This window comes from Globicephala melas, chromosome 4 (genome assembly GCF_963455315.2).
Source record: "Globicephala melas chromosome 4, mGloMel1.2, whole genome shotgun sequence".
Taxonomy (NCBI): Eukaryota; Metazoa; Chordata; class Mammalia; order Artiodactyla; family Delphinidae; genus Globicephala; species Globicephala melas.
In genome coordinates, this window is record NC_083317.1 from 54,836,238 (window position 1) to 54,858,186 (window position 21,949).

Sequence of the window (21,949 nt, forward strand, 5' to 3'; positions counted from 1 at the left end):
ACCCCATTTATGATAAAAACTCTCCACAAAGTGTGCTTAAAGGGAACCTACCTCAACATAATAAAAGCCATATACAACAAACCCACAGCGAACATCATACTCAATGGTGAAAAAAGCTGAAAGCATTTCCTCTAAGATCAGGAACAAGTCAAGGATGCCCACTCTCGCCACTATTATTCAACGTAGTTTTGAAAGTCCTAGCCATGGCAATCAGAGAAGAAATAAAAGGAATCCAAATTGAAAAAGAAGAAGTAAAACTGTCACTGTTTGCAGATGACATGATACTATACATAGAAAATCCTAAAGATGCTACCATAAAACTATTAGAGCTCATCGATGAATTGGGTAAAGCTGCAAGATACAAAATTAATACACAGAAATCTCTTGCATTCCTATACACTAACGGTGAAAGATCAGAAAGAGAGATTAAGGAAACAATCCCATTTACCATTGCATCAAAAAGAATACAATACCTAGGAATAAACCTACCTAAGGAGGCAAAAGACCTGTACTCATAAAACTATAAAACACTGATGAAAGAAATCAAAGATGATACATATGGAGAGATATACCATGTTCTTGGATTGGAAGAATCAGTATTGTGAAAATGACTATACTATACCCAAAGCAATCTACAGATTCAACGCAGTCCCTTTCAAATTATCAAGGGCATTTTTCACAGAACTAGAACAAAAAAATTTTTACACTTTGTATGGAAACACAAAAGACCCCGAAGAGCAAAAGCAATCTTAGAAAGAAAAATAGAGCTGGAGGAATCAGGCTCCGTGACTTCAGACAATACTACAAAGCTACAGTAATCAAGACAGTATGGTACTGGCACAAAAAACAGGAATATAGATCAACGGAACAGGATAGAAAGTCTAGAGATAAACCCACACACCTATGGCCACCTAATCTATGACAAAGGAGGCAAGAATATACAGTGGAGAAAAGACAGTCTCTTCAATAAATGGTGCTGGGAAAACTGGACAGCTACATGTAAAAAATGAAATTAGAACACTTCTTAACACCATACACAAAAATAAACTCAAAATGGATTAGAGACCTAAATGTAAGGCTGGATACTGTAAAACTCTAAGAGGAAAATATAGGCAGAACACTCTATGACATAAATCACAGCAAGATCTTTTTTGACCTACCTCCTAGAGTAAGAAAATAAAAACAAAAATAAACAAATGGGACCTAATGAAACGTCAAAGCTTTTGCACAGCAAAGGAAACCATAAACAAAACGAAAAGACAACCCTCAGAATAGGAGAAAATATTTGCAAATGAAGCAACTGACAAGGGATTAATCTCCAAAATATACAAACAGCTCATGTAGCTCAATATCAAAAAAACAAACAACCCAATCAAAAAATGGGCAGAAGACCTAAATAGACGTTTCTCCAAAGAAGACATACAGATGGCCAAAAAACACATGAAAAGATGCTCAACATCACTAATTATTAGAGAAGTGCAAATCAAAACTACAGTGAGGTATTACCTCACACCAGTCAGAATGGACATCATCAAAAAATCTACAAACAATAAATTCTGGAGAGAGTGTGGAGAGAAGGGAACCCTCCTATACTGTTGGCTGGAATGTAAATTGGTACAGTTACTATGGAGAACAGTATGGTGGTTCCTTAAAAAGCTAAAACTAGAGCTTCCGTATGACCCAGAATCCCACTCCTAGGCATATATCTGGAGAAAACCTTAATTCGAAAGGGTGCACACACCCCAATGTTCCTTGCAGCATTATTTACAATAGCCAAGACATGGAAGCAACCTAAATGTCAGTCATCAGAGGAATGGATAAAGAAGATGTGGTACATATATACAATGGAACATTACTCAGCCATAAAAAGGAACAAAATTGGGTCATTTGTAGAGGCATGGATGGACCTAGAGAGTGGCAGACAGAGTGAAGTGAGTCAGAAAGAGAAAAACAAATATCATATAATATCGCTTATATGTGGAATCTAGAAAAATGGTAGAGATGAACTTATTTACAAGGCAGAAATAGAGTCACAGACGTAGAGAACAAACGTATGGTTACCAAGGGGGTTAGGAGGGGTGGGATGAATTGGGAGACTGGGACTGACATATATACACTGCTATATATAAAATGGATAACTAATGAGAACCTACTGTATAGCACAGGGAACTCTACTCAGTGCTCTGTGGTGACCTAAATGGGAAGGAAATCTAAAGAAGAGTGGATATATGTATATGTATGACTGATTCACTTTGCTGTACAGCAAGAAACTAACACAACATTGTAAGGCAATTATACTCCAGTAAAAATTAATAAAAGAAATTTAAAAAAAGAAGTATGTAAGACAGTGGTTCTCAAAATGTGGTTCTTAGACAGGCAGCATCAGCACCAGCATCACCTGGGAGCTTGTGAAAATGTAAGGCTCCATCCCAGAGCTACTCAGAAAGTAGAATCTCTGGGAGTAGGGCCACTAAAATAAGATAGGGGAACTCTGCTAATCTTTGGGGAACTGGAAAGATTTTAGTAAAACATGAAACAATATAAATGCAGATTCCATACACTCAACTAACGTTCATATTTTTGGGGATGGGGCAGTGGGGCATAGAGGTGTAGACAAAACTGATCTGTTTACATGTTAAATCTTAAGCATACATGCAGAGCCACACCTTTGAGAAACAGCTCAGTCCATCCTGTGTTTGCACTAGTGATGGTCTACTTAACCAGAGCAAATGATTGAAATGCCAGTGACTTAGTGCCCATGGGAGAAGAGACAAGTTTATAATGTTTTTATAATAACCTAATCAGTACTATTAATATAGGTGATCAATAAATACTTGTTGAATTGTGGTGGACTGAACACTCATAGGCAAAAAGCTTTAAGAGTAGGTACTAGAAAAAGGATTTAAGTTACTAAATATTATTAAGAAAGCATTCGAAAGGAATTTGAATATAAACAGACTCAAAAATAGTTTTAAAATAAATTAAGAGGATTTTAATCTCAGTAATTTAGAAGGCACTCAACAATTTCCTGTCATTTCTTTGCCTAATATGTATCCTCTTAATTCTTTTATTGCCAATTACTAAGGATATGATTATATACTGTGAGAACATTCTGTGAGAATATTCTTTGAAAATATTCTGTGTCATGATCCCAATCCTCCCTCCCTTCCTCTCTGCCTCTCTCTCTCCCTCCTCCCCTCTCTCTCCTCACTTTTTCTTTCCAATGTGTCCTATCTTTATTTGGCCAGTCTAAAACTGAAGGTTTTGAGTTCCTTGTTGATTATAGACTAACTTTACTCTGTCAGAAATGATCTTTACCATCCTTGAGCTATCCCACAAACTGGCAACAAAATGAAGTACTATCCCACCAGCCAAAGGCTTTTTGGCACTGATCCAGCTCTCCTTAGCAAGAGGAATGGGAGAGGTAAGAGAGGGTTCCTTAGGATAATATAATGACAATAAGGAAGAAAGGAAAGAAAAAAATTCAACAGACATGACAGCCTCAGAGGCAACCCCCTGAGGAAGGCCTTCAGCTTGATCTTATGACAGCAGAAGGTCTCTACTTCACAGTTGGCAAGAAATGTGTGAAGAGGCTGCTTTCTAGTTTGTTTCTCTAATTTACACAAACAATAATGCTGCTTTGAACTTTAAATGGTTCTCAGAAAAAAAAAAAAGCTATAATTTCTAAAAGTTACAAGCAATATGCTGACAGGTGATTTTTGGTCAAATATTTAATGAACACTTACTAAGGCACCAGGCACTGCATAATAAACTGGAGATACAAAAAATGTGCAAAATTGGTTTCTGCCCTCACAGAGTTTTCCTTCTGATTAGTAGGTTTTCTTCCTTTTTTCCCCCTGACGAGCAGTTTTGAGTTATAGGTCTTTGAAGCTAAATTTTTTTTTTTTTTTTTTTTTCCCGGTATGCGGGCCTCTCACTGTTGTGGCCTCTCCCGTTGCGGAGCACAGGGTCCGGACGCGCAGGCTCAGCAGCCATGGCTCACGGGCCCAGCCGCTCCGCGGCATGTGGGATCTTCCCGGTCCGGGGCACAAACCCGTGTACCCTGCATCGGCAGGTGGACTCTCAACCACTGCACCACCAGGGAAGCCCTGAAGCTAAATATTGATGCACTAGGACCAGGTATCTGTAGATAAGCTATTAACTAATAACTAATAAACAGTAACTAAGAAGACAAGATGAGGAAGATACCCGAGTAAAATAAGTGAGATGAACAACTGGGACTATGTGAGGACTTAAAATTTTCTGAGCCTGAATGGAAAGATCTATTACACAAAGTATAAAGTCTAAACTTAAAACGCCCAAAATGATCTGGACCTGGTCTATCTTCCCAGTTAATCTTAAGCCACCCTCCCGCTCACTTAGGAGATACGGCCACTGTGGTTTTCTCTCAGTTCCTTGGTCATGCTAAGCTCCTTCCTGCCTCAGAGTTTTTGTACATCCAGCACCATCAGGTTCTTGCCCAGTGCCTGCTACATAACAGATGCTCAATGAACACATGAATGACTACATTTTTACCTTAACTTTAAAAATTTATCACATTAAGAAAGATACCTTTTAAATTGATTTGTTTTATAGTGGTCTTTTTCCTTCTATAAATAGCAGTCATCTTTTTAATACATATGGTTTAAAATATTTCTACTGCTAATAAAATACATGTTAAAAACTTTGAAGATATAAAGATGTATAGAAGAGAAAATAATCATCCATAATCCCTCTACCCATATATAACTAATGTTAATATATTAATATTTTTTCTGCATATTTTATATAGTTGAGTTTATGCATATAGTATAAGTTGTCATCCTCATGTCACTAACATTTCTTTTTTTTTTTTTTTTTTTTTGCGGTACGCGGGCCTCTCACTGTTGTGGCCTCTTCCGTTGCGGAGCACAGGCTCCGGATGCGCAGGCTCAGCGGCCATGGCTCACGGGCCTAGCCGCTCCATGGCATGTGGGATCTTCCCGGACCAGGGCACGAACCCGTGTCCCCTGCATCGGCAGGTGGACTCTCAACCACTGCGCCACCAGGGAAGCCCTTCTTTGTAAACAATTTTTAATGGGTATATGATATCCTACTATCTGATATAGTCTAATTTATTTAATGGTTATTTTCATCATTCACTATAAAATAATGCAGTGATTAATATCTTTGCAGCATATAGTACCTTAATAAATTACTTTAAGCTGAAATATAGAATATACTTTCTGTGGATTCAAAAAAATCACCTGAAAAATTTAATTGGTTTATGACAGTAAAATATACTACAAAGTTTTTTTCCCTGCCATTTTAATTTCAAATCATATGTACACTTCCTAAAACACCAGGGTCAATCCATATCTGGTTCTGAGGAAAAGTTCTTTTTCTCCACCATTTTCCTAGTCTAGTCTGTTGTAGAGACGTGAACATTTAATTTCACACTATGGATAGAATGTTAAGTATGCGGATAGGCCCAGATGCTGCCAAACAATTTAAATAATGTTGATATGTATAAGTATTTTTTAAGTTCCTGCAGGGTGGTCTTCATCCTAATTTTAGAAGCATAAAGGAGTTCCTGAGAAATGAATGGTGTTCTTATGAAGCGGAATGTATTAATCCTAAATTCTATTGCTCTCTTCTAAATTCTTTATTATTTATGGCCTATTTAAGATCATGAATGGTTGTTAATAAAATGTTAACCCATATAACTAGTGGTCTACTACTTCCTATCTACATTTGAAGAACCTCTGCTAAAATTCAGACCTCAATCATTACAGAACATGAGTATTAACTTAACTAAAGGTCTAAACAACTGATACTGATTAAGGGAAATGAATCCAATGGTGAAAATGAACAAAAAGTTCCGCAACACACATACCACAAATTCTTCATCCACTTTATTTAATGTTAATTCTGCATCATCTTCTGCAACAGTTTCTTCTTCTAATTCTTCCACTGGGTATGTTGGTCTAAAATAATAAAGCTTAACATGAGATGAGAGTAAAAAACAAAACATTTCAGCAGAGCAAAAAGGCATAATGTGAATATTAAGGATCCCCCCGCTACACCAGTTCTGGTCCTTTTTCACCTGCCCCCTTTTCCAGAATCACTGTTAAATGTTTCACGTGTCCTTTCTGAAACCTTCTATGTAAAGAAGCAAAAATGTTTACCTCCAAATTTGAAGAATCAAGTACATAAATGGGATGATACCACGCATACTGTTAGCCAACCTACTTTCTTTACTTACTAATATACCACACTTAAGTATATATACAGTTGACTCCTGAACAACATGGGTTTGAATTGCATGGGTCTATTTACACAGAGATTTTTTTCAATAGTAAATACTACACTGCTACACGTTTTGTGGTAGATTGAATCTGCAGATGCAGAACTGCGGATTTGGAGGGATGACTTATAAGGAAGGCCTACTACAAGTTATATATGGATTTTCCACAGCCTTAAGCTCTGCATCGTTCAAAGGTCAAGTGTACAACTTCTCCTCACCGCCCCCAACATACCTGCACTGTATTCCACTGAACCATAAGTCATATGACTAGCAATCTCTGGCTGAAAATTGACGTTGTTTCTAGTTTCTTTACTAGACAATACTGAAAAGATCATCCTTATACATTTATCGTTTATGTATATCATTTAAAATAAATTTGTACAAGTATAAGGGCTGGGTCAACAACTTTGTACATTTTATTGTTTTGCTCAATATTGCTAAAACCAGCTTCCAAAACGTTACCCTAATTTACACTCGCACAACAGGGACTCTGTTTCCATACATTCGCCAATATGGTAAACATCTGCCAATATGGTAAACAAACTTTAATCCTTTCCAATCATCTAAGTGAAAAAACCTCACTCTTGTTTTAACCGCATTTCTTTGACATGAGAGCGGTTGAATACCTCTTCATATTTCAATTGGTTATGTGTGTTTTTCAGTGAAATGCATATTTATGCCCCCTGCCCTTGTGTGTATATTAAGAAAATTAATGCTTTGCTTAACTGTGTTAAGAATATTTTTCCTATTTATTTCTTATACTCTTAGCTATTCAGGACTGTTACAATTCTTATTACATAGATTTAGCAACATTTTCTTGCATGGGTCCTAGCTTTAACATCATATACATAAGGCTTTTCCATCACATGACACATCCCACATCCCTTTGGTCTTTCAGCACTCCTATAGTTTCATTTTTCACATTTACGTCTTTGATCAATCTGAAATTTATTTAAAAAAATTTTAATGTATCTATTTATTCATTTATTTTTGGCTGCATTGGGTCTTCGTTGTTGCGCGCAGGCTTTCTCTAGTTGTGGTGAGCAGGGGTACTCTTTGTTGCAGTGCGCAGACTTCTCATTGCAGTGGTTTCTCTTGTTGCAGAGCACAGGCTCTAGGCGTGTGGGCTTCAGTAGTTGTGGCTTGTGGGCTGTAGAGCGCAGGCTCAGTAGTTGTGGCACACGGGCTTAGTTGTTCCGTGGCATGTGGGATCTTCCTGGACCAGGGCTCAAACCTGTGTCCCCTGCACTGGCAGGTAGATTCTTAACCACTGCGCCACCAGGGAAGTCCTGAAATTTATTTTGATAGAGGTAATAAGAAGGACTCCAGCTTTGTTCTTATTTCCAAAATCTAAACAGTGGTCCTAACACTAAGTATTGAGCACTCTTTTCTCCATCAAGATTAATGACACACATTTCCCATACTGAAAATACTCAAAAGTATTTGGGGACTTCCCTGGTGGTCCAGTGCTAAAGAATCTGCCTTCCAATGCAGGGGATGGGGGTTCTATCCCTGGTCAGGGAACTAAGATCCCAAATGCCACAGGGCAACTAAGCCTGCGTGCCACAACTGCTGAGCTCGCGTGCCTTAACTAGAGCCCGTGGGCTGGAAACTACAGAGCTCACGCGCTCTGGACCCTGTGTGCCACAACTACAGAGCCCACACGCCCTGGAACCTGTGCGCCACAACTAGTGAAGAGAAAAAACCCGCACACCACAACTAAAGAGAAGCCTGCATGCCACAAAGAAAGATCCTGCATGCCTCAATGAAGATCCCGTGTGCTGCAACTAAGACCCAATGAGGCAAAAATAAATAAAATTAAAAAAATAAATAAATCTTTAAAAAAAAAGTATTTGCATTTATTTCTGGAAAGTTATTTTAAAAATCCATACCTCAGGTTAACAAAATACAAAAATCGACATTTAATATTAAGGAAGTAAAGTACCACAAACCAAATCAATCTTCTTAAAGAATAATTTCCTTTTTTTTTTTTACTAGTTTGTTTTAGCATATTTAGATATATAAAATAAGAATCTATAAACACGTAACTTCTACGTCACTTACATATCACATAGTTGATATATTCTCTAATCCCTATTTTCAATGTTTCCCCCTACTTTCCCCCCATGTATATACGGTCCCTATAAATTATACAAATCACAATCCGTGGCCAAGAATAAGATATGCTAAGAAACAAAGGAAGTACCAAATTATCTATTTAATTTGGTACTTTGTTTCTTAGCATATCTTATTCTTGGTCACGCATTGTGATTTGTATAATTTATAGGAACCGTATATACATGGGGGGAAAAGATACCAATTGGTTATCTTAGTGGTTAAGATACCAATAATTTCTGGTGAATTTAGAATTCATTAGGCAATAGATTTAATAATTTTTAAAAAATGCCAAATGCAGGATATCTCATAACATTTCATGGAATCTAATAAAGAAGTAATGTAGATTATGTACTCATTCTTCACACTGCACTAAGTGGTACTGTTTGGGTTGGAGCGTATGAAATTACCACTTTTTTTTAGTTCAAAAATAGATGAATATCGGTAATTTCATATGGTTCAACCTGATGATAACCTAAGCCAAGTACGTTTTTAAAAGTATTCATTAATAGAGAGTAGATAACTTTCCTGAGAGAATGTAACTGAATATACATTAAAATATACAAACAATATATACACCTTTCCAAGAAGGTAGTTCTAATCCAAATTCACTGCTTGCTCATGTTTTTAACCTGAATAATGCCTTCCACAGTCTCTAACCTATCAATAATCCCAATCTCCAAAGGACCAAATTTGTATATTTTCTAATTATAACCTATACAAATTGATAGTTTCTTAATATTTTATTCCCTTATCCATGTGGTCAACATTTATTGAGCATCTATGATATATCAAATGCTATGTTAACTGCCATAGAGTACATACAAAGATTTCATAATTTCTAGCAAGAAAGCCAGACCTGTAAACAAATGACTTTAATACCATGGTATAGATACAACAATAGAAATATAAACAAATCACAGGTCAGAGAAAGAAGCAATGAACAATGTCTAACAGAGTGTCAGGTGGCTTCTTCAGTATTATTCTTGCCCAGTCACTATAAACAAAGGAGAAAGTCCCACTTAAAATACTATATTAATTTCCATTTTTTTCCTTAAACCTGTAGCTATCATTTACCCCCATGTATATACTATCTTTGGTTGTATAAATAAATATATGCAAAGAAACTTTTAAAAAATGTCCTAAATTGACCAGGATATACAGTTACAGTTAAATCCTTAATAATTATATATCTGAACTGGGAAGGGGCACAATATCAAAACTGGTTTTGAAGATACCAGATATTCCAATTTTGTCTATACTAAGTTTTCTAATTAAGTGTGGCATTTTCAGTTTAGAACAGTCAAGAAGAAATACTTCCTATCAGTTCAACTAAACAGCTCTGAACCCTTAGAACAAAAAGCTCCGCACATAAAATTACTGTTGCCAGGTGGGGTAATTTTTACCTTTTCCAAGTGAAACCAATATATTTTAATGCTTCTTCGGCTAAACAGTCAAGAACATAGCATACATGTGCTCCATAACCCGATTTTAATTTTGAAGGAGCAAAATCTGCAGTTCTCCCCTGAAATACAAAAGATAAACAGGGTATAACTTGTTATTTATATTGCAAATGTCAAAATATTTTAAGCAAAGTACTGCTGAATAAATATATCACTTCTCTATTCTTCAAATATGATTTAAAATAACTAATTACATTGCTTCTTAGAAATCCATCTCTTTAGTCTTTTTTTTTTAATCCATTGGTACAGAAATACTAAAGGAAAATGAATACGTTTTACTGTCAAAAGTATCAAATTAAAAGGCAATAACCTCATGACAGCAGAAAAAATCATCCATCTTGTTAGGGTGAAAATTCAGTATAACCACTAGGTTGGTATCATATCATTAAACAACCATGCGAAGGATGAAGTGATTCACTTGTCAAAAATCAATAACGTGTGCCAAAAATTCTTACTGCTTGTCCCCAGGAAAAGTCAGAAAAGTACAACTGTTATCATGGTCTATTAAATCAAAGTTCCCTTTCAAAATACAGTGTTCCAGCTTCCTAGTTTTTAGTCATTTTTTAGAAGGAGAACTAAGTATCCATAAATTTATCTCAGAGACATATCAAGATTAAGAAAAATATTATTACTTTGGGCTATAATGTGTGCACACTAAACATGTTTAGAAGTGGCATTAATGTTATAATATCAACCATTCTGAGACGATTTTACCTGAAAAATAAATCTAGATATAATTATATATATACATATATACACATATATATGCATGTGTATATAGTTATTCAAAGAGAATTCTTCTAAAAGGCTAGCATTTATGTGGCTGTATTACCAATATTAAAAATGTCCTAACTTGAGAACATGCAGAAAGAAGAGAGTTGTTTACACTTACGAATGATCGAAGTTCAGATAATATGTTAGAGATTGTTGCATTAGGGTCATCATATTCTTGAGGCTGCTCAAAGGGGTGTCCTGCTTTATTAATCAACCAAGCAGCAAGAGTGAAAAACATGTAGAACTGTTCCCCAGGATTGGTAGGCAGTGCAAAATAGTGTCTGTTTCAAAAGAAGGGGAGAGGGTAAAATATGAAATATTTCAAACAAGTCCATAGTAGCTAAAGGAGCTAAATCCAAAATTGCCAAAGGATTTTTTTTTCCAAATGGCTTTAACAACAAAACACATTGATAATTCACTCTTTGAAGTTTCTAGTAAACCACAACACTCACATTAAAGTTTTTAATCAACAGGATAAGGGCAATTACTACTGGTCACAAAATATTAGATCAAAGACTTTACATCCAGAAAGTGCAGGTCATGTTAAAAAACCGAGCATGTAGAACTTTGGCCAAAATCATTTATGTGTCAGGAATAATTAATAAGAGAGTACTTCCAGAAAATGGTCATTTGGAATTAAGAGATGCTCAGAGTTTAAAAAAAGACCTTAATGATTATTCACTATGCATTTTTACATTTTTTACAATGTCACTGTTATCTTTGCTTACTGATTCTACCCTATCCTCTAGGTTAAACAGTTGGTCTCATCTTGGCTGCATATTGAATCACTTGAGGATCTTGTCAAACTATTGCTACCTTACTAAACATTGCTTCTTGCCTCGCAGATTAAATCAGAACTTCTGGGAGTGAAGCTCCAGTATGGGCATGTTTCAAAAGCTTCCTAGGTGGTTCTAAGGTGCAGCCAGGAGTAAGAACCACTGTGTTTTATCACATCCCCAGTCTAACAAACATTTGTTGACTTTAGGTTAAATCCCCAGACTACTAAAAATAGCCCTATGAGGGTCAACATGATTTGTACCTAAACATATCAGGAATAAAACCTGCTAGCAACAGTATTCGTCAGTTTGATCAAAGATCTTATTTTGCTTTTATGTGTAGCCATCACTATTGTGTTTACATTTGGATTTATAGATATTATAACTATTTTTCATAAGAATCAGCAGTCTACTCCTTCCTGTTTCCAAAACTTTTTCCTGCAGGGTAAGTGTAAATGTTCTCAAAGATAACAGAAAGCTGGAAAGAAAAAAAGGCCATGAAGTCCTTCCAGGTAGGTATCAATATATGTTCACCCACTACTAACAACCCATCTTTTCCGTATCAGCTGCTAACAACTCCAAGACAGAGGAATGGATACTGTTAAATACTGTAGACCTAGGACAGTGGCTCTCAAACTTTAGCAGGCATCAGAATCACCTGGAAGGCTTGTTAAAACAGACTTCTGGGCCCCGGCCCCACCCCTAGGATTTCTGATACACTAGACCAGGGAAAGGGCCTGTGGGACTGCACTTCTAATAAGTTCCCAGGTGATACTGATTCTGCTGGTCTGTTGACTGCACTTTGAGAACGATTAAACTAGGATATTTCCATGCAAATCCATGACTCAAAGTACCCTGCTAACCTGCTGAGGAAATAGTATACAGATTATATCTATAGAACCTTAAGGCCTTTCTTTTAGTTTGAAAAATATACTTGGAGAAAAAAACCACATTTTTATTAACATAGAAGATGTTGGTTGTTTATATTATCCTATTCATTTAAGTAAAAACTTCCAATCCTACAATTTCTATCATGAATCAAGCAACAATGATTCTTCCTCTAACTTTTCTCCTATTATGGACTGGCTTAGCAATATGGGCAGTTTACATGAAGCCTACATATCTTCTAATGTGAGTTACTGGAAGAGAGCAAGAAATGAGATTCAAACTGTCAAGGGAAATTATTTGAGACTAGCTGTAGCCTTTAAGAGAAAGTACTACAAATTCTTGATCTAAAATAAACACAAAAAATTAAGTAAGTACTAATGTGAAGGAAAGCTATAAAACTTATTTATGAGGCTATCACTAAGCTACACTGACTGGAAGAGAAAGTGCTGGCTGTCCACTACCCTCAGTAACTAATGCCAGTGGCTTCAGGATGATGGACTTATTCCCCACCAGAACAGGGCAGGCCTTTGGGTTCTATGAGAGAGAGACAATTCCAATAATTGTCATTTCATTTGTCTTTTTCACTTCTCAGTTTCCGAGAATACTGTTACTGCAAAGGCGGAAGTCTTTTAAACCATAGCAATTAGTGAACAAGTTTACTAACTGCATACAAAGTGCTCAGCAAGGTCCAGGTACCCACAGTTACAAGTTGTAGGGACAGGCTCTCAAAGAGAAAAACAAAAACTAGAGATAGATCTAAATTGATAATGGCATTCATCTTTCGGGATGAGATTATGAGTGACTGCAGTACTATTTTTACACATTTTCTTGTGTTTTCTGAGTTTTCTATGAGGTTGTTTTATTACGTTTATAATCCGAAAAAAAAAATTGTGTTTTATGGAGCTGCGTGTGTGCTCTAGGCAAGCTGTCTTCCAATCCTATCTGTAGTTCCAAAACTTTACTCTTCCTACAAAAATACGAAGCCTAAGCTCCGTGAGTAGTCCGGCCCTCCGTCGCCAAGTTTGAGGTGAAGTGCCCTTTCCTGCGAAGGAAGACAGAGGCAAGTGTTCGCTAACCCGCGCTTGGCGTTCCCCCGAAGGCCGGAGGAAGGCATCTCCCCAGAGCCCAGCCCGTATCCAGGCGCTCGGGGGACGAGGGCACCCACCTGGACGGGGGCTTCAGGTTGTTTTTCCGGAGGAGATCCTCCTCATAGCGGAGCAACTTCAGCTTCTCCACCAGGTCCTCCATCACCACGAACATGTGGTAGGCCGCGCCGGGGCCCCGTTCCACGACCGCCTCCCCTGCCCCTTCGCCACGGGACCGAGAAACCCCATCCTCCAAACCCGACGGCGTGACCACTGCCGCTGCCATCGCGGAACAGACAGAAAGAGTCCAGCGTCAGCCCCGGCCCACAGACCTCCGCGGCCTGCGCTGGCTCAGCCAAGACCTCCGCGGCCGGTTACCAGGCGACCGCCGGGCAACCCATCACCAGGGAAACTAGACTCCGCCTCCTTCCCACCTTGTCTCTTCTAAATTCCCTCCAACCAGGGAGGGCTCCATGGATGACGTCACGTGTGGCCCCGCCCCTTCCCCGCCTCTAGGGAGACGGTGGCTGTGAGACAGCCCCGCCCCGTGGGGGCGTGGCGTTCTCCTACTCACGTTAGGCCACGCTTCCTCCCGCTGAAATTTAAACACCGAGGAGGGTCTGCGGGCGTTTCCGCTGTGCTCTCTTGGTGGTCCTTAGCAGTCTTTAGGGGGCTTGGGCCGTTGGTTGCCAAGGGCCCCTGAGTCGGAGTGTGAGTCAGCTGGTAGCAGTTAAAAAGAGTAAAGGAAGACGTGCTGCAGTATTGAAGGCTACGCTAACCTGCTGGTATCTTTTTTACTTTTCTTTTCAAAACTGAAAGTTTTTCACAGTTGTAAAGATAGTCGATATAATAGGTTTCCCCTTACCTCAGGAGCTTTCCAACGAGAGTTTTCATTAATCTTTCTCTCATTCGGGAATGCTGTGTTTAACAATATATTGTAAGATTTGAAGTATTATAATTCTCCGCTGTTACTCCAGGGCTGGGAAAAGTTGTTGGTTGGGAGGGGGTGGGGAAGAAGAAAGGCTGAGGATAAGCAGAAAGGAGGCATGAGGAACGATTTGTTCTACCTCAGAAATAAGAACTCTAAACTCACATCCTGCTGCTTAATCTGTTGCAAGCCCATTACACGTAGTGTAAAGTTTGGGGGTTCCTTGTTCAAAATCAACAAAATAAAGGAGATAATCTTGAAAGGAATTTCCCTGCGCTATAACTCTTAAGTGTGGCTAAAGACAGAGTGTTAACTACTGTACTGCGCAGCTGTTGACCTGGAAAATACAAGAAAGGGCATAATTGACCAGAGCTTTACAGTTGTCAAAAAGAGTTTGTGTATCAAGCAGATTTCCTACCAGCTACATAAAAAATGAGGTAAGTGGTGGATGCTGGAGGTTTCCTGGGAGAAGAAAATGTATGGCAAGAGGTTGAATGTATGTTTGTATTTATGTGATTTTTGATCTCTGATCTCCTGTATCTGCTACTAGAGAACATAGAAGAGGCCCATTTTTTGACAGAACTGAAGTTTAAAATTTATTTGTAGTATCTTTTTGTTAGAAAAATGGGCAGAAGAACACTTCTCATTTTAATATCAGTCTAGACCTAACTTGCTTTTGATACCAATAAAGGATCAAAGTGAAAAACCAGAAAGGCAAATACCTTTTTCTATTTACCAAAGAAAAGGAATATGTAAAATGACTGATTTATGTAGAAAATAACCCAAAGGGGAAGACCACTGAAAATTTTTTTAGATAAATGACATCATTTGCCTACTGCAGGTCATTAACAGCTGCTTTTAATAAAAACGAGTGGAAAATTTGGATTTGATTCTGCACCACTGCCGAACTGTTGTTTTTCTTTGCCTCCGTAGAACAGTGTTTCTCCCCCATACATACCAACAACAACCACCATACCTGTGGGTAAAGGGTACTGTGGTATGTCTATATAACTTTCAGAGAACAAGATAGATGCATAGCTTTTTAGGACTGAAAAAAAAAAAGTATAAGCTCAGTTATATGCTTTGAGGTCCTTGATTAATCCACAAGTAACCTGTGGCTTTTTAGATGACTCTCAGAACAGTGTCAGACTTTACAGGTAAATTGATTATAACCAAGGAGATGTTCACTTGAAATCAGGCTGCCTACATAAGATATTCTGACATTTTCAGAAAGTTATATATAACACTCAGAATGAAATAGTCAAACATTGTTTTTTGGCTGATGAGACATCCTCCAACAACATATGTATTTTGATTGGGGGGAGAAAAAACCTTTCCCAGAATCTACCCATTTCCTTCCCAGGTACAATACTGATGCAGCCTGGCTTGAAACCAGTATGAATAATTATTTTCCCCTTTAACTGTGTGAAGAAGAAAAGATGAAATTAAAATATAAACTGTCCCCCAGTAACTGGCACAGAAGAAAATGAAAGAAACAAAGGAAAAACCAACTGTTCAACACTGCATATTTTCTCACAGAAAGAAAAGATGGGAAAGAACACTGAAATGTCATTTTATTTTTATAAGACCTAGGGATTATTTTTGCTGAAGTTTTGTTTACCCATAACAGTTTAACACTTCAAGAGGTCTTTTGCCTGATGGAGGTAGTTTCCTTCACATGTGTGAGAGTACACGCTCAAATCCTCTTCCAGCTTCCTCAGCCACCCAGGAGTTTTGGGGTACAGTTGTGTTAGTATTTTGGCAGGACTTGCTCACTGGTTGACTAAGGAGTTAAATAAGAGCTTGAAGAGAATGGAATGTTGAGGCATGTGTATGCTTTCAAGAATCTTAAAGATTTATCCCTGGCTCTATGTGTTGACCACAATTGATAGCTGGGCTTCTAACTCTTTTATCTCTTGCAAACTATCTGTGAAATGATAGGAGGTAGTTTTTAGGGCCCTTAAGATATTTCTGTGAATGGATTAATCTCTGAAAACTAAAGAGCATCCCAATCAAAAGTGATTTAAGCTAAATAGATTTTCCTGGGAGATGCTGAGCAAGGCTAGGGGTGAAAAGGAGGCAGGTTCAAAGATGGAGGAAGGCTTTCCAGCTGCATCTCCTAATATAAGAAGTCCTTCAGGAAGACTGGGCAGACTTAAAGAACAAAGCTGCTTTGTGTTATAAATGGTCTAGTACCACCCATTTGGGATGTTAAAAACTAAAAACTTAGAAAACCACTAACTGAATAAAATTTCCTTAACCTGATAGAAAGTATTGGCCACAAATCTAGAAAGAAAAAAATGTTTAAATGTGAAGCATTAGAGGCAAAGCCTTTTAAAGTCAAGAACAAAGTGAAGACATCCACTCTTCAAAACTGTGCTAGAGATCAGAGCCAGTACAATGAGACAAAAAATTAGTAAGTATTGCAGAATAAAAAACTGTTGCAGGTAATATGATTAAGTGAAAAATCCAAGAGAATGTACAGACAAGCTATTAAGACAGTTCAGCAAGTTAGCCATATATAAGATCCAAACTAAAGAAAAAATATGTAAAAACCAAAAACCTCAAAAACAAACCATATATAGCACCCAGGAATAAGTCTATCATTATGATTACAGAGAAATTGTTAAAGTCATGGAAAATCCAAGTAGGGATACAATATTCATCAATGAGAAAAGTCAGTTATCTTTACCTAATCCATAAACAATTTCAAGTATAATTCCAAGAGGGCCTACACTGAAATTCATGTAAGAGTAAATTTAAAGAAGCAAGAGAAAGGAATCATATCAGGTAGTAAGTTCCCTAATAAAAGTATAACTTAAAATAATAGCATCACAGGAATAAATAGAGAATAGCCTGGAAACAGCTGAGAGTTTACATGGAAACTCAGTATATGACAAAGTTGGTGTTACCAACTAGTGGAGAAAGATGAACTGTTCAATAAATGCTATGGGTTATCCATATTGAAACAAAATTACATCTCTGAATTCCAGCACATAAATTCCATATGGATTGAAGACATAAATGTGAAATACTTGTAGGATGGTTAGAAGGAAGCAAAATAGAGTATCTTTAATCTCAATGTAAGCAAGGATTTCTTGAAGGAAATAAAGAACAAATTTTAAAGAAAAGAGAAACTCATCAAAATTTAAGAAATTAAATACAAATGAAGACTCCATAAACCATGAAGAAAGGAGATACTTGTGACCTATTTAATGTAATGGATTAGTTTCCAGGATACACAAAGATGATAGATCACTGTAAGGCCTCTGTGCCGTGTTGGAGGGTTTTAGATGCATTCTTCTAGGTCAGGATTTCTTGGCCTTAGCACTATTGACATTTTAGGCTAGATAATTCTTTGTTGTTGGGGGCTATGCTGTGCACTGTAGGATTTTAACAGCATCCCTGGCCTCTACCCACTAGATGCCAGTAGCACCCACCCATACTTGTAACAGCCAAAAATGTCTCTAGACTTTGCCAGCTGGCCCCTGGGTGACCATATGCCCTCTGGTTGAGAACCACTGCTCTAGAGACATGGGTTGAAGTAGCTAATGCCTATGTAAAAACCAGGAATGTAAAGGTAAATGAGTGACTGAGCGATGCGTGTATGTGTTATGGGGAGGGACTGTGGTGACCTAGAAAACTCATGAACCATCTCAAGGAGGGGACATTTTTGTCATGCAGGAATTCAGCTCAATTTTGTGATGTTTTATGATTTTGCAAGGATCTGAGCTTGGATTTATATGTCACTGTGAGATCCTAATGACTTTGAGGGTGACCTTTCTAACCCAGAAAATACTATTTCAGGGGCTACTTTAGTTGTTAAATGTATTTAATTTATTAATGCATTGAAGTTCAAAATGAGAAACCTTATTCTTTTATTTTGATATTCAAATCTTATTCAATTTGTAAATATAGTAAATTTGTTACAGTGGAGTTTAATGAGGGGATTTACAAAAATTCCTATAGAGGTTTTAAACTGTTCATAAGCTTATTATATTGTTTTAATATTATCTGACAAACTATTCTAGATACTATAAAATCTCCTGACTCTAAAAGTAAAAAGTGAGAGAGGAGGGAAATAAGTTCTATGAAATATTCCATTACTGGTTGTAAAGGTAGATTTTAATGTAAAACCAAAAGTCTAAATCAGTTACTCAACTGTGTATTATAAATGGGAATCACAAGTCAGTCTGTTTCTCTAACAGGCAAAACTTTCAAACATTAGATACTTAAGTATCTATAGGCACACATTATTCTTTAACATAATTATACTACTGTAGGTTTGACTTTCATCATTAGTTACCCACTTAAGAACTAATCATCATCCCAACCTTAACCTGTGAAATTTCACATCCAATGTTCCAAGAGATTCCTGGGCCAGAGGTCCAGGAGGTTATTGCCCAAAACACCAGTAGGACACACTCAGTCCTAGCTTGCTGTAATAAACTCCCTAACTTAGAAAGGGAAGTGAGTGGTTTTGTAACCCATTCTCCTGGATTTACTTAGTCTTTTAGTTCTTCTCTACTAAATGGAAGTCTTCTAACGCCTCCAAGATTATAGTTAACTGTTTCAGCTAACTTTGGCTCTCAAGGTAGATAAATGCCATCAAGTTGCATTGTGTTATATGTATATCAAGGCTTTTCTTTGCTCCATGGTCTCATTTTCTTGGAGGAGAAACAAAGTGCATGGGTGAACTGAGTTCCATTTAATGCCTCTGTGTAGGTGATGGCGATGGTTATTGAAGGATTTCAAGTAGAGGCACCTGTGTCGTGGGAGGGGAAGTGGAAGGTGATTAAATTTGCATCTTAGAGTGTTCTGACAATATTGTAGAGAAGGGACTATGGAAAGATGAACATTGATTCAGAAGGCAATTCAAATAGTCAGGTGAGAGATGCTCCTGAACTGGGATGAGAAACAATTAGAATGGTGAGAAAATGATAGATATTCGGAAGGAGATTCAACAGAACATAGTAATGGGCACCATGATACGTTCTCTGGGACATGAATGGCACCATAAGGTGCCCCACTGTGGGGCAAAATGGCTGGTCTTTATACCCTTGTCTTCCTGGGTCATTGGCTGTGGGCTGTCCCAGACACCTCTGGGTGAGGTGGCCTCTATTATCAAGGGTAATTTTCTGGAAAAGGATGCAGCTGTGAACACTGAGTCCCCAATATTCATAGCAACTGGGGAATACATATATCAGCCTGGTGAAAAGGGATCTGGGCAGGCACTGGCAACTTTTACTACAACAGTTGACATTAAAATGCAACACTTCTGAATTTCTTATGTGGTTCCGAAGTAGTGAAGACGGTCTTAAGCTTTTGTTTTTAAAGAGTCTGCTAAAGATTGATCAGCTGTAGTATATACTGTCAGATGGCAAAATAGGTAACTCTGCAAATATTGAAACACTCATTCTAGTTTCTTGATAAAGTCCTATTCCATCATATACGTTAGTAACACTTAATTTGACACATGTTGGGTACTAACAAGAAAGATTGATTTTTCAGAGTTTTAAAGGTTAAATAGAAATAGGTTTATTCTTTAAGGTCTAGATTGAGAAGATTCAGTTTATTTATGGGACAGCATTTTTTTCCCTCAAGGAAAAATTAAATTCAAGACGGAGGGTAAATAATAAATGTCCTAAAATCTTTCTTAATGGGGGTCCCTAGAACCTAATAAAAGCAAAATCTGCTAGATGCCACACTTTGCATTGCAATACACAGTACACCAGGCTCTCTGATGGCCTGTTTTTCAAATGGTTATTGGCACCTTGTCTTGAGGTTTTGGAACCCATTGCTCAAACCATTACGTGGTAATCAAACATTAAATCCAAACACCTTATTTTTATTCCTAGCTATTTAGTGTGTTAGACCTGCGCGGTCTCCTAGGAGTTTCGACTCGCCCAGGAAACAACAAGAGTCGGAAGTCGATGCAAAACGCAAGAGGTTTATTGAAGGCCGGTGCACCGGGGTTCCTTGGTCCTCACGCAGGAGGTCGAAGAAGGAACCCTTTTGGGCGCGAATATGTCAGTTTTATAGGTTCCCACTTCCCCGTATGTAAATTATAGATTTGGTTGTGTTCTCCTGCTGATTGGTCCGGGCTTAGCCTCGGACCAGAGAGGGAACTTGTCCCCAGCTGCCTGATTGGTCTTTGACAGACACCTTTTTTACATTTTGTTATCTCCCTCCTTCTCGGAAGGGGGCCAGACATCCTGGAAATTCACCCATTGTCTAAGAAGCCCCTATTGTCTGGAGAGTTCTTAATCATTAGCTGGAACAATGTCCCTCGAGTCCCACAAGTGGAGATGATTTCCTACACCATACCTACATATTTTGCTTCATGAGTAGAACAGGTAATCCATTCTGCCTTTGCATCTAGTGAGATTTTGACGAGAGAATTTTTTTCTTTCTTTCTGGAGGTGTGAAGGAGAAAGCCCAGACTAATAGGTCCAGAGATCAGTATTTTGCTTTTGACAGCCACAGAGTATTTTCTAAATTTTTTTCGCAGTAAATATTTGAGTACATACAATGTGTTAGGCACTATGCTTGGGCATGGTGATACAAAGACTTATGAGCCTCCTCTCTGTGCTCAAATAACTCATACTCTAGCACGGCATACATGTGTAAATTGGCAAGTGCAACCTAGGATATAGAAGAGTAGAGTGTATTCTTTTCTCGTACCCCTCCACAAGACAGTTGGTTGTGCCTCCTCTGTACCCCCATGGCCTGTGATACTTTCTCTCTCTGGAGTCCCATTTTTCTCCTATGCTCTGAAGGGTTGCGAAGTTTTAGGGGAAATTGGTAGGAGAATTCATATGATTGAGGTAGATCTCTTGCTTGGAGAGCTAAACTTCAGAATAAAGGTGATGGGTCCTCTCCTTTGTGTCTAGTATGGGGGACAATGCCCTTTAGCCTTTTGCTTAAGGGTGCAAGGGTGTATGAGCTGACTCTCTACCTAGGAACTTTAGCAAGGGGTCTGCCATTTAGAGTCAGGTATTTCCAGAATCTGGAGAAGAACATGCACCTATGTCCCATTCACTAAGAATTCGAATTGGAAAGTGTTTAAGTGCATTCCAAAGAACTCACCCCAATGTAGTCCTGAATCAAGAGCATAAACTAAAAATGCTTTTGACTTTCTAACAACTTATTTTCAGTATGTCTTTGTGCTTGATCTGCACACCCAATATACATTTCGAAAACTTGTAGCTACCGAGTTCCGAGGAATACTCATAAACTCTGTATAAAACTTTTCTTCCTTCTCTGCAGTACCCCAAGGCAGAGTATGGATTTGTCACAGTAACCTTCTGGGAGAGTAGACAGTTGTTATGGTACATACCCTGTGTGATTGTCTAAGCCCTCAGGAGGAAGGAGAGACCTTCCCCACAGCTCCCACATAGAGCAGGAGTTGCTGGTTTCCCAGAGAGCTGTGAAGAAAATGGCTAGCCATCTACCAGCCCATTCTTACCCTATTAATGTGAAAGATTTATACTTGGTCCATTTTCAGACTTCAGACTTTGAACAGACTTCTCCTTGCTTATTCTCATGCCTGTGAAGAAAAACTGTTTTTGTTTTTGTGGCTTTAAAATAAGATTTTCCCTCAGGTAGAACAACCCACCTCTAATTCTCTCAGT

General features: G+C 38.0%; 1 protein-coding gene across 1 annotated transcript in view; it reads right to left on the reverse strand.

Moving 5' to 3' along the window:
• The window catches only part of IFT57 (intraflagellar transport 57), a 64,219-nt gene extending 50,422 nt beyond the window's left edge, over positions 1-13,797 (reverse strand). The window contains exons 1-4 of the mRNA XM_030836719.2: positions 13,468-13,797; positions 10,757-10,919; positions 9,808-9,926; positions 5,876-5,966 (exon numbers count right to left, since the gene is read on the reverse strand). Coding sequence (XP_030692579.1) covers positions 5,876-5,966; positions 9,808-9,926; positions 10,757-10,919; positions 13,468-13,673 — 579 coding nt within the window. The 5' untranslated portion in view covers positions 13,674-13,797. The remainder of the gene's footprint in view (positions 1-5,875; positions 5,967-9,807; positions 9,927-10,756; positions 10,920-13,467) is intronic.
• Between the last annotated feature and the right edge of the window lie 8,152 nt (positions 13,798-21,949).